We start from the raw sequence: 12,914 nt of genomic DNA, 5'->3' as shown, positions 1-12,914 counted from the left end.
TGGCCACAGTCAGGGGTGTACACAGGCAGGGGTGTACACAGGCAGGGGTGTACACAGGAAGGGGTGGCCACAGTCAGGGGTGTACACAGACAGGGGTGTACACAGGCAGGGGTGTACACAGGCAGGGGTGTACACAGGCAGGGGTGTACACAGACAGGGGTGTACACAGGCAGGGGTGTACACAGGCAGGGGTGTACACAGGCAGGGGTGTACACAGGCAGGGGTGTACACAGGCAGGGGTGTACACAGGCAGGGGTTGTACACAGGCAGGGGTGTACACAGGCAGGGGTGTACACAGGCAGGGTTGGCCACAGGCAGGGGTGTACACAGACAGGGGTGTACACAGGCAGCGGGGGGGGGGGGGGGGGGGCACAGGCAGGGGTGGCCACAGGCAGGGTTGGCCACAGGCAGGGTTTGGGCACAGGCAGGGTTGGCCACAGGCAGGGGTGTACACAGGCAGGGGTGTACACAGGCAGGGGTGGCCACAGTCAGTGATGTACACAGGCAGGGGTGTACTCAAGCAGGGGTGTACACAGGCAGGGGTGTACACAGGCAGGGGTGGCCACAGGCAGGGGTGGCCACAGTCAGGTGTGTACACAGGCAGGGGTGTACACAGGCAGGGTTGTACACAGGCAGGGGTGTACACAGGAAGGGGTGGCCACAGTCAGGGGTGTACACAGACAGGGGTGTACACAGGCAGGGGTGTACACAGGCAGGGGTGTACACAGGCAGGGGTGTACACAGACAGGGGTGTACACAGGCAGGGGTGTACACAGGCAGGGGTGTACACAGGCAGGGGTGTACACAGGCAGGGGTGTACACAGGCAGGGGTGTACACAGGCAGGGGTTGTACACAGGCAGGGGTGTACACAGGCAGGGGTGTACACAGGCAGGGGTGTACACAGGCAGGGTTGGCCACAGGCAGGGGTGTACACAGACAGGGGTGTACACAGGCAGCGGGGGGGGGGGGGGGGGGGGCACAGGCAGGGGTGGCCACAGGCAGGGTTGGCCACAGGCAGGGTTTGGGCACAGGCAGGGTTGGCCACAGGCAGGGGTGTACACAGGCAGGGGTGTACACAGGCAGGGGTGGCCACAGTCAGTGATGTACACAGGCAGGGGTGTACTCAAGCAGGGGTGTACACAGGCAGGGGTGTACACAGGCAGGGGTGGCCACAGGCAGGGGTGGCCACAGTCAGGTGTGTACACAGGCAGGGGTGTACACAGGCAGGGTTGGCCACAGGCAGGGGTGTACACAGACAGGGGTGTACACAGACAGGGGTGTACACAGACAGGGGTGTACACAGGCAGAGGTGTACACAGGCAGGGGTGTACACAGGCAGGGGTGTACACAGGCAGGGTTGGCCACAGGCAGGGGTGTACACAGACAGGGGTGTACACAGACAGGGGTGTACACAGACAGGGGTGTACACAGGCAGAGGTGTACACAGGCAGGGGTGTGCACAGACAAATAGGGATTGAAATCCCAACTATCCATGTGTCCCTGGGAGGTAATTGTTATCCCCCACTATCACTGCCCCCAGAGGGGTAATTGGTTTTGTGACCCTCATTTAATGTTCTGTCTAAAACATTATCACTTCCCTCAGCCATTGTTTCTTTGACCAATATTCCCTCTCTCCTTTTTCATTGCTGTCTCCACCTTGTCTGAACCCCCCGTTGCTCAGACATGAAGCTGTTTGATTTGCTCATCATTAATCCGTGCGTCTATATGGGCTGTAATGTTGAGCTGCAGGCAGCCTGGAGCCACCTTGGTATGTTGGTGCAGGCACAACCATCCATGCACTCTGGAATGTACTGAGCACAGCTTGACTTCCTTTTTGTTATTTCCCTAACCATTGTTCCCCTCCAGTTTCTCAGTCCTTTTCTGTCTCTCCTTCTCAGTTTTTGTCCCGTGCTTTGGTTTGAGAGTACTTTTAGTTTTGTTTAGTGTTGGAGTGTGAAAACAGGCCCTTCAGCCACTGAGTCCACATCGACCTGTACACTAGTTCCATTTACTACACATTTGGGGCAATTCACAGAAGCCAAAAAACCCACATGGTCACAGCGAGAACATGGGCAGCGGTAGAGTGGCTGTCTTACAGCGCCAGATGTTTGGTTCAGGTTCGATCCTGACTACAGGTGCTGTCTTTATGGAGTTCTCCCTGTGACCACGCGGGTTTTCTCCAGGTGCTCCGGTTTCCTCTCAAATTCCCAAAAGACATACAGGTTTCAAGGTTAATTGTTTTTTGCAAATTGTAACTTGTCCCTATTGTTTAGGATAGAGGTAGTGTGTGGATGATTGCTGGTCAGCACAGACTAGTTGGGGCAAAAGGCCTGTTTCCATGCTGTATCTCTAAACGTACAAACTCCACACAGACAGCACCCGTAGTCTGGATTGAACCCGGGTCTTGGTGCTGTGAGGCAGCAGCTCTACCGCTACTCTGGAGTCAGTTCCTTCCCTCCTTCACCTCAGTTCAGCTGCTCACTAAAGGGGCAAATATGTTAGCTCTGACCTACCTTTTCTTAGACACACGGATGAACATTGATTGCAAGGTCAGGTCGGCCACCAGGCTGGCACTCCCAGAGCCGTTCCTCTCATTACCCCATTTGCGTCAGTCTTATCTGCTGCTCTCTCAGCACACAGCGAGGCCAGGATTTGCCTTCACTATCCTTGTGGTGTTGGGAATCTCTGTCACCCCCTCTCTGCCTGTCCAGTCCTTGCTTGTCTTCCACCCATCTGCAGGTGTGATGCCTGAGCTGAGAAAAAGCTGTCAGCCGAGACACAGATAATATGGTTCACATCAGCAGCTCATTGCTTAACATGCCTTTGGTGAGAAATGATCTTCACAGCCAGTCTACTTTAATTAATTAATTTGTGCAATTTGCGCTTCAGTTGCCAGTGTTTGTCATAGCCATAGAGTCATACAACATGGCCCAACTTGCAAATGCCGACAATGATGCCCCATCTACACTAGTCCCACCTGCCCACATTTGGCCCTTATCCCTCTAAATATTTCCGATCAATGCACCTATCCAAAGGTCTTCTAAATATTGTTATTGTACCTGCCCCAACTACCTTCTCTGGTAGCTCATTCCATATTCCTACCACCCTGTGTGTGAGAAAGTTGTCCCTCAGGTTCCTGTTTAATCTTTCCCCTCTCACTTTAAACCCATGTCCTCTGGTTCATGATTCCTTACTCATGATAAAAAAACTCTGTGCATTCATCCTATCTATTCCTTTCATGATCCTATTCACCTCTATAAGATTACCTACCTTCCTGCACTCCAAGGAATAAAGTCCTCATCCAGTAATGTCCAATTAAAGATAATTTGAAGGTCTCCAATGAGGTAGTTGGGAGGTCAGGATTGCTCCCTAGTTGGTGAGAGGGTGGTTCAGTTGCCTAATAACAGCTGGGAAGAAACTGTCCCTGAATCTGGAAGTATGCATTTTCAAACTTCTGTACCTCTTGACTGAAGGGAGAGAGAAAAAGATGGAGTGACTGGGGTGAGAATGGTCCTTGATTATGCAGGTGGTCTTGCTGAGGCAGCGTGAAATGTAGATGGAGTCAATGGAACGGAGGTTGGTTTGCGTGATGGTCTATGCTACCTTCCCACCCCTCTGCAATTTCTTGAGGTATTGGATGGAGCTGTTCCTAAACCATGCTGTGATGCATCCTGAAAAAATGCTTTCTAAGATCCATCCGTAGAAATTGGTGAGGGTTGTTGTGGGCATGTCAAACTTCCAATGTCTTTTAAGGAAGTAGAGACGTTGGTGTGCTTTCTTGGCCATTGCTTTGATGTGGCTGGTGTTAGTTGTTTTTTAATCCAACCCCAACCCAGGCCTGACTTGTTGAGGGGGTGTGGGATTGTTAGTGCGGTCTCTTGCTTGCTGCTTCTGCTGTTTGCAGGTGACCCCTCAGTGGGCACCTTGTTTCTGGCACTGGGGAAGCTCACTGCAACTCGCTGGGCTCACTGCACCGAGGAGGTCCCTTGGTCTGATGGAAGAGTGGAGTGTGAGATTTGCGGGGCTAGGGATAATGGTGAACATTTCCGCTGCTGCTGCCTCATCGATTCCACTTCTAAACCATTTAAGAGGCTTTTAAGCGAGCTGATGGAGGGTGTGTTGATGGGAACTTGGGATGGGTGCAGGTCACTCCAATAAGGCTATCATAGACTGGTACTTCAGCAGTCTGGTGAGGTCAGGTCCAGAGGCGTCTCTGTGTAGCTAGTTCACACTACCCACTGCACCTCTGCTGTTCACTGTCCAGTCCAGCCCTGGCTTGCAAATGGCGATGACTGAGTTGGTCTTCCATGTTACTTTAGACTTTAGACTTAAGAAATACAGCATGGAAACAGGCCCTTCAGCCCACCAAGTCCATGCCAGCCAGCGATCACTGTCTACACTAGCACTATCCTACACGCTAGGGACAATTTATATTTACCAGAAGCCAATTAACCTGTAAACCGGTACATCTTTGGAGCATGGGAGGAAACCGGAGCACCCTGAGAAAACCCATGTGCAAACGTACAAACTCCGACCAGTAAGGATCAAACCCCGGTCTCTGGTGCTGTAAAGCAGCACTATCGCTGAGCCATTGTGCAGCCCTGGTTCTGGCAGACACAATGGGCTGAATGTCCTCTTTCCTTGCTGTAATGATCTGTGATTATTTGAAAGGGTTTCTGCACCCTGGGTCTGACCCAGTAGAGGTTTCCTGCTCTCGGTCGCCAGCAACATTCATCAATCTTGTTCAGAGGAACAGTGAATTGGAAGGCACTGAATACAGAAGTGTCAGAGGAATCATGGACGCCCAGGCAGCACAGAGTCCAACTGAGGTGGCTGGAATAGTGCCAGTGGGCTCTGCACTGCTTGGCTCAGGCTGGGTGGGAACCAGTGCAGGGTCCCGCACACACCTAATAGGCAGTGAGTCATATCCAAAGTGTTTATTTCAAAGCAAGGAGTATTATGAGGAAAGCAGATGAACATAGAGCCTGGATCGGTGGGCCATGGGACTATGATGTTGTGACCATTGTGGAGACTTGGTTGTTGGAGGGACAACCTGTTCCGAGGTTTTGCTGTTTTTAGATGTGTTAGAGAGGTGTACTAATCAGGGAGACTGTCACAGTGGTACTCAGAGAGGACGGACAGGAGGGTTCATCCAACTGAGACGATATGGGTTGAGCTTAGAAATAAGAAGGGTTCAAGCATTCTAATGGGACTTTACTATAGGTCCCCAATAGCCAGTGGGATTTAGAGGAACATAGAGGCAACACAGTGCAGTGGGCAACACAGTGCACAGTGGGCTGCACGGTGGCTCGGTGGTAGAGTTGCTGCCTTACTGCACCAGAGACCCAGGTTCAATCCTGACTACGGGTACAATCTGTATAGAGTTTGCACGTTTTTCCCGTGACCGCATGGGTTTTCTCTGGGTGCTCTAGATTCCACTCACATCCAAAGACGCGCAGGTTTGTAGGCTAAATGGCTTCTGTGAGTTGTCCCTAGAGTGTAGGATAGAACTAGTGTACGGGATGATTGTTGTTCGGTGAAGATTCAGTGGGCTGAAGGGCCTGTTTCCACTCTGTATCTCTAAAACTAAAACTAAGATATGTAGACAGACAACCAAGAGATGCACAAGCAACAGGGCTGTCTGGGTCAGTGTCTTTAACTTCCCAATACTGACTGGGACCTGCTCGCTGCTAAAGGTTTAGACGGGGCAGAACATGTTGGGTGTATCCAAGAGGTTTTTTTGAAACAGTATGTGGATAGTCCAAAACGAGAAGGGAACATACTGGGCGTTGCATTGGGAAACGAGCCTGGCCAGGTGACTGACGTTTCAGTGGAAGAGTATTTTGGGAGCAGTGATCACAACTCAGTAAGTTTTACATTAGTTAGCAATAAGGATAAGTTGGACCTTAGGAGAAGGTAGTAAATTGGGGTAAAACAGATTGCAGCGTTCTTAGACAGAAGCACGGTAGAGTAAACCGGGATCATAGGTAGGAAGGAAGTGCAGATGCTGGTTTGCACCGCAGATGGAATAGTTGTGGGACTCCACATCTGACATGTGAGTGTTGCTGGAAGGCCAGCTGATCAGAATTCAGGTTCAGCACGTCCCAGTGAGGAGGAGAGATAATGATGGCAAAGTAAGGGAATCTTGGACTGCACATGTGATCAAAAAGAAAAAGGAAGAGTATGTAAGGTTTAGAAAGATGAACTATTTGAGGAAGATAAAGCAAGTAGGAAAGAACTTGTGGGCAATTAGAAGGGCCAAAATGGCTTTGGTGAGTCAGATTAAAGAAAATCCCAAGGCTTTTTATACAAACATTAAAAATAAGAGGGTAACCAGAGAGAAGGTAGGATTACGCAAGGATAAAGGAGGGAATTATGCTTGGTTGGGAGGATATGCGCAATTATTAAACACGTACTTTGCATCTGCTTTCACCATGAAGAACATGGACAGTGAGATCAGTGTGTGGAATACTAATATGCAAGGGGAGTTTGAGATCAAAAAGGAGGAGGTGTCGGTATGCTTGAGAAGCATTAAGCTGGCTTAATCCCCAGGACCTGACAGGATTTATCCCAGGTTCTTGAGAGAGAAGAGATTGCGGGAGGCTAGACGAAAATCTTTGTATCTTCTCCAGCCACAGGTGAGGTCCCGGAGGACTGAAGAGCTCCTTTATTTAAGAAGCGAAGTGGAGTTAGGAGGGATTGTGAAGAAGGCTGTCAAAGTATACATCGGGATATAGACCAGATACAGAAAAGAGCAGAGAAACGGCAGGTGGAGTTTCTTCCGAGCAAGTGTCTGGTGTTGCACTTTTGGAGGTTGAATGCAAAGAGAAAGTAAACAGTTAATGGCGAGGTCCATAAGAGCATTGATGTACTGAGGGATGTTGGGGTCCAGGTGCCTAACTCCCTGAATGTGCCAACAGAAGTAGATCGAGTGGTAAAGAAGGCGTCTGGTTTGCTTGCTTGGTTGGGACATTGAGTATAAGAGTCAGGATATCATGATGCAGCTTTGTAGGACTTTAGTTCAGTGGTATTTGGAGTATTGTGCGAAATTCAAGTTGTCCCAACACAGGAAGGATGTAGAGGCTTTGGTGAGGGTGCAGAGGAGCCTTAACAGAACGTTGCCTGGATTAGAGGGTATTAGCTATAAGGAAATATTGAACAATCTTTGGATGCTTTCTTTGGGGGTTAGAGGCTGCGAAAAGACCTTATAGAAGTGCACAAAATTCCCACTTTCACAGAACTGGCTACCTGTAGTCCTGGGTCTCTTTGTTCTACAACACTCCCCAGGGCCAAACCCTTACTGTGTAAGACTTGCCAATGGTTGTTCTACCAAATTGCAATGCCTCACATTTATCTGAATTAGGCTCCATCTGCTATTCCTTACCCCAATGGCCCAGTTGATTTAGATTACATTGAATCTTCAAAAACTGAGGGGGATATGTGGAGCTTGCCCCCACAAGTAGTGACCATGGTTGACCGAACACCCAGAGGAGGGGAATCAAGCTCCAGAGGATAGAGGTTTAAGGTGAGTGGGAAAAGATTTAATAGGAACCTGAGCGGCAACATTTTCACACAGAAGGTGGTGGGTATATGGAACAAGCTGCCAGAGGAGATAGTTGAAGCAGGTTCTATAACAACATTTAAGAGACATTTGGACAAGTTCATAAATAGGAAAGGTTTAGAGGGATGTGGGCCAAATGCAGACAGGTGGGACTAGTGTATCTTGGTTGGCATGTGCAAGTTAGGCCGAAGGGCCTGTTTCCGTGCTTTACCACTATGACTCTAGGAGGGAGGAGTGGAAGGAGAAGTGATGGAGAGGTTTCTGTGGAGCACAGGGGTCCGATGTGCTGTAAATGTTTGGTGTGGTTCAGCACTGCAGACGGGTGGATCATCCTGAGGAAGCCTTGCGTACGGTGTCCGCCACCTTGAAGTGCAGAGACCGATCCCACACGCTCAGAAACGTGCAGCGTGACATTAGCTGGCGCTCGGATAGTTGGAGTCAGGGTTTGTTTGCTGACTTTTGCCTTTGGTTTCTTGCCCTGTTGCAGGGACTGTGTTCCACTACCGCACCGGCAACAGCAGGTACACGCTCACATTCGAGGAAGCCGCAGAGGCCTGTGGGCAGAACTCGGCCAGGATCGCCACACCCCAACACCTGCTGGCTGCCTTCCAGGACGGCTTCAATCACTGCGACGCTGGCTGGCTGTCCGACCAAACCGTCAGGTGAGGCATGTGATAATGCCCGCGCACGGGCATAGGTACGCACACGTCTGCACACAGGACACACAGACACAGGTACACACAGGACTGCATACAGGATACACAGACACAGGTACACACAGAACTGCACAGGATACACTGACACAGGTGCACACACGTCTGCACACAGGACACACAGACACAGGTACACACAGGACTGTACAGGATACACTGACACAGGTACACACACGTCTGCACACAGGACACACAGACACAAGTACACACACATCTGCACACAGGACACACAGACACAGGTACACACATGTCTGCACACAGGACACACAGACACAGGTACACACACGTCTGCACACAGGACAAATAGACACAGCTACACACGTGTGCACAATGGACACACAGACACAGGCGCACTCACATGTGCACAAGACACACACAAAACACACACCCAACCGTGCACACAGTATGCGCACACACAATCATGTGCATACACACAGAATGCACACTCAGGAAACACACAGACAGAATACAAACATAAGAATACACAGACAGAACACACACACACACACACACACACACACACACACACACACACACACACACACACACACACACACACACACACACACACACACACAGAGCACACACACACGCACGCACGCACGCACACACACAGAGCACACACACGCACACACACACTGCACAGACAGACACACACACACACATAGTCACACAGTCATACTCAGATGCACTGTTTTGCTCTCTTCCTTTGGTACAAACATTAACGAAGCGAAGGCACAGGAGGTGCTCTGGGTGGGGCTTCATTGTCACCGGCATTCTGAAGAGTGAACGGTGACCTGTTGGAGATGCCAGTGTCTGAGGTGGATTGGCAGAGTGGGCGGAAAGGTGTTATGTATCTGGCTGGAGATTAGAACAAGGGCACAATCTCAAGCTCAAGGGGAAGCCATGTCTGAACGTAGTGAGGATGGATTTTTCCACTCAGTGTTGGGAATATTTGGGATTCTGTCTCCATTGGGCCAGGGATCCAATGTCTCAGATTACAGATGTTGGAACAGTGAGAGTTGGAGTGGGGATTGGATACAACATGGATAAGGCATGGAACCAGCCATGCTTCCAGTCAATGGTGGGACAGGATCGAGGGGCTGAATGGCCAATTTCTGCTCCATTTCCTTCTTCTCCAAATGGTTCCGTTCAGGCAGTGTGGGAGCATCCAGAGGGAGCCACAGCCAGCCGGGAATTCTAATTAAAATATAAACTTTACACAGCGCCCTACTTAACAAAACTAATTGACAGAACACAGACATTTACCCTTTAATAAAAACTAATCAGGAGCCACCTATCCTTACGGCAGTGGATTTCTGGTTGCTATCATGACCTATTTGCATTTCCTTTTAATTAGTTGGTCGAGAGTTAATTTATTTGATTTTTTTTCGTTCAGTTGTGTTTTAGCTGACTTGATTATCAGCCTGTTTCTCTTCCTCCCCACTCCCTTCCACCCCATCCCATCACTCCCCTTTACTTGCCACCCTCTCTCTCATTTACTCCCCCCTCTCTCTCTTCCTCCCCACCCTACCTCCCCACCCAATCTGTCCTTTATTCCCCACCCTCTCTCTCCCTTCTCCCCTTCCCTTTCTCTTGCTCCCCACTCCTATTTCTCTCAACCGCACTCCACACCCTCCCTCTTTCTCTCTTAGATTTTCCTCCTTTCCCTTTCTTTGTCCCTCTCTCCTTTCCTCCCCTCCACTTTCCCTCTCCCTCCCTTTCTCTCACTCTTGTGCTCTCTTTCTCCTCTACACTCTCTCCAACCACCCCTCACTCTCTATCATAAAACCAGAAAATGCTGGAAACACCCATCAGGTCAGGCAGCATCTGTGGAGAGAGGAACAGAGCTCATGTTGCGAGTCTTTGGCAGACAGGGAATGGGAGAAAATAAAATGTTTTGAGTTGCAGAATGGATGAGGATGGGTGGTCGGACGAGGCCAGGGTTGCTGTGTGGATGGTGAATCTCATGGGCGCTGGTGGAACTTGTGAGGGATGATCTGCTGAATGAGAGGCCAAGGTTCTCCCTCACTGACCTCTGCTCAGTTGTCACCCCACGGCCAGACAGCACGCGACATGTTGCTCCACCTGAGGCAGCCCTTGGGCCTTTTCGTTCACACTCGTCCCTCTGACTGGTGTAATGCTTCCCATATCTTTAGACTAGAGTTACAGTGGCACGGACTCGGTGGGCTGATGGGCCTGTGTCTTTAAACCTTAAAATCTAAAGTCTAAAGATGCTGTCTAAAGATGCTGTCTGACCCGCTGAGTTCCTCCAGCACTGTGCTTTGCTCAAGATTCCAGCATCTGCAGTTCCTCTGACATCATGTTTACAGATGCCTTTGTCTATGTGATGGAAAGCCATTTATCCATGTCTGCCATCATTCAGTGAGAGGCAGAATTGATAGCAATGTTGGTTAGCGACAAATGTCACAGAGATATTAATAGATTGCGTGCATGGATAAATCTGTGACAAATGAAATGTTAACCGTAAAGGTGAAGAAGTGGAGGCGGCGGATGTGTCCTGATTCAGAGGTTAGAAGCGCTCTCTGGAGACCTGCCCTGCCAGATCCCAGCTACCCTCTAACTTTCTCCGATCAGGATAGTCTGAGGCAGAGACTGTGGGGTGCAGGGATCTTGCAGCCCTGCATTATGATACTGAGGGAGTGCTGCACTCTTGGGCAACACCCCATCTTTCCTCTCTATTCCTCTTATCCCTCCCTGTATTCTCCTCACAGCCGACCCCATTCCATGTTGGGTCTCGGGGGCTGGTGGAGAGAAGGTTTTCCACCAGGTCCGGTGTTTGTAATTAAAGGGTAGAGCCTTGAAGTCAGGAGTGAGGTGAGGGAACTCTGTACAGTGGAAGGTTGGGTGGGAGTTGAAAGGTTCACAGAACATCGAGCAGTACAGCACCGGAACAGGACTTTCGGCCCACAAAACCGATCTCATCTGCCTGTACATGATTCATATCCCTCTATTCTCTGCAATTCCATGTGCCTACCTAAATGCTTCTTAAACGCCACTATCATAACTGCCTCCACCACGACCCCTGGCAATGCGTCCCAGGCCCCCACTACTCTCTGTGTAAAAAAACTCGGCATTAAACTTTCCCCCTCTCATCCTATAGCTATGCCCTCTAGTGTTGGACGTTTCCATTAGGCCATTCAACCCATCGAGACTACGCCATTCAATCATGGCTGGTCTTACTTTCTCTCTCAACCCCATTATCCTGCCTTCTCCCCATAACCTTTGACACTAAGCAAGAGCATAACAAAATCTGCTTTAAAAATACCTGATGACTTGGCCTCCATTTACATCAGTAGCAATGAATTCCAAAGATTCACCACCCTCTGGCTAAAGAAATTTCTCCGCAACTCCTTTCTAAAGGTATATCCTTTTATTCTGAGGCTGTGTACTGGCCTTGCAGCACAATTCTCCAGAGCTCTGGTCCCACTGTCTTCTGAGGCTGTGCCCTCTAGTCCTGGACTCTTGCACTAGTGGATACATTCTCTCCACATCAACTCTCTCCAGGCCTTTCATTATTTAGAAGATTTCAATATTTCCCCCTCATCCGTCTAAACTCCAGTGAGTACAATCCCAGAGGCATCGAACACTCATAACTCGTTAACCCAATAATTCCTGGGATCATTCTTGTAAACCTCCTTTGGCCCATCGCCTATGCCCGGTAACATTTTTACTAAGCTAAGCGACTGAGACATCAAAAAGATGAGCAGTGGACTTGGGTCCTTGGTCAGACATGGTCTCAGTGAATTAGAGAATCTGGAAAGCCCTGATGAACCCAGAGGTCTCCCAGACTTGTGCAGAGAATAGTTTGATCGGCTCAGTGGCCACTTTGCCTTTCACCAGTCAGGGGACTGGGTGGGTGGGAGAAGACCAGAGAGAGGCCTGCCAGCGAAGACAGTGGGACCAGAGCTCTGGAGAATTGTGCTGCAAGGCCAGTACACAGTGCTGTCATTCCAGAGAGAGCTTCACTTCCATTCAGGTTCTCTCAGATTCTCTAATAAAAGGCTTTTAACCCAAGCAAAATTATCTTCCCATTTCAATATTTACTTCAAAATAGAGCTAGCTTTAAAGGCAGTGATTACATAAAATTAATAGGAGCGTTGGGATTTGAATTGTCAGATAATTTAATTTCATCATAAAACCTTGTTATTCATGTGAATACAACTCCCTCCCCCACACACAGTTATTCTATCTGCAAAACATTTTCCCTTTGCACATTAATAATTCTCCTGCTGTCTCAAGTTTCAAAGGTGACACCTCTCCCTGGAGATCTGCTCTCACATTTCACTTTCTCCAAGTTAAAGATGTAGCCATGGGCACCCGCATGGGCCCCAGCTATGCCTGCCTTTGTGTTGGTTATGTCCAACAGCCCTTATGTCAGGCGAACACTGGCCCTATCCCCCAACTCCTTCTCTGCTATCCCGACATCCCTACATTGCCACATTCTGACATCCCTGCATCTCAACATTCCTACATCTCTAGATCCTGCCATCCCAAATTCCCTATATCCCGACAAGGACCAATCCTCTGGGATTTAAGATCTTCCCTGCTCATGAAGGTAAATGATGAAGACAGTGGGAATTTCCTGTGGGAGCTCTCTGAGCATCCTTGACCCTCT

The 12,914-nt window shown here is 49.5% G+C and overlaps 1 protein-coding gene across 7 annotated transcripts in view; it reads left to right on the top strand.

Annotated features, from left to right (window-relative positions):
- Nucleotides 1-12,914, top strand: part of ncanb (neurocan b) — a 103,247-nt gene that overhangs the window by 43,719 nt on the left and 46,614 nt on the right. For all 7 annotated transcript variants that reach the window (XM_078423918.1, XM_078423919.1, XM_078423920.1 and 4 more), the window contains one exon: nucleotides 8,050-8,224. In XM_078423918.1, the coding sequence (XP_078280044.1) occupies nucleotides 8,050-8,224 (175 nt within the window). The remainder of the gene's footprint in view (nucleotides 1-8,049; nucleotides 8,225-12,914) is intronic.

The sequence above is a fragment of the Rhinoraja longicauda genome, chromosome 28 (assembly GCF_053455715.1).
Source record: "Rhinoraja longicauda isolate Sanriku21f chromosome 28, sRhiLon1.1, whole genome shotgun sequence".
Classification (NCBI taxonomy): Eukaryota; Metazoa; Chordata; class Chondrichthyes; order Rajiformes; family Arhynchobatidae; genus Rhinoraja; species Rhinoraja longicauda.
Note: the sequence above shows the minus strand (reverse complement) of the source record. Positions and strands in the feature narration are given on the sequence as shown.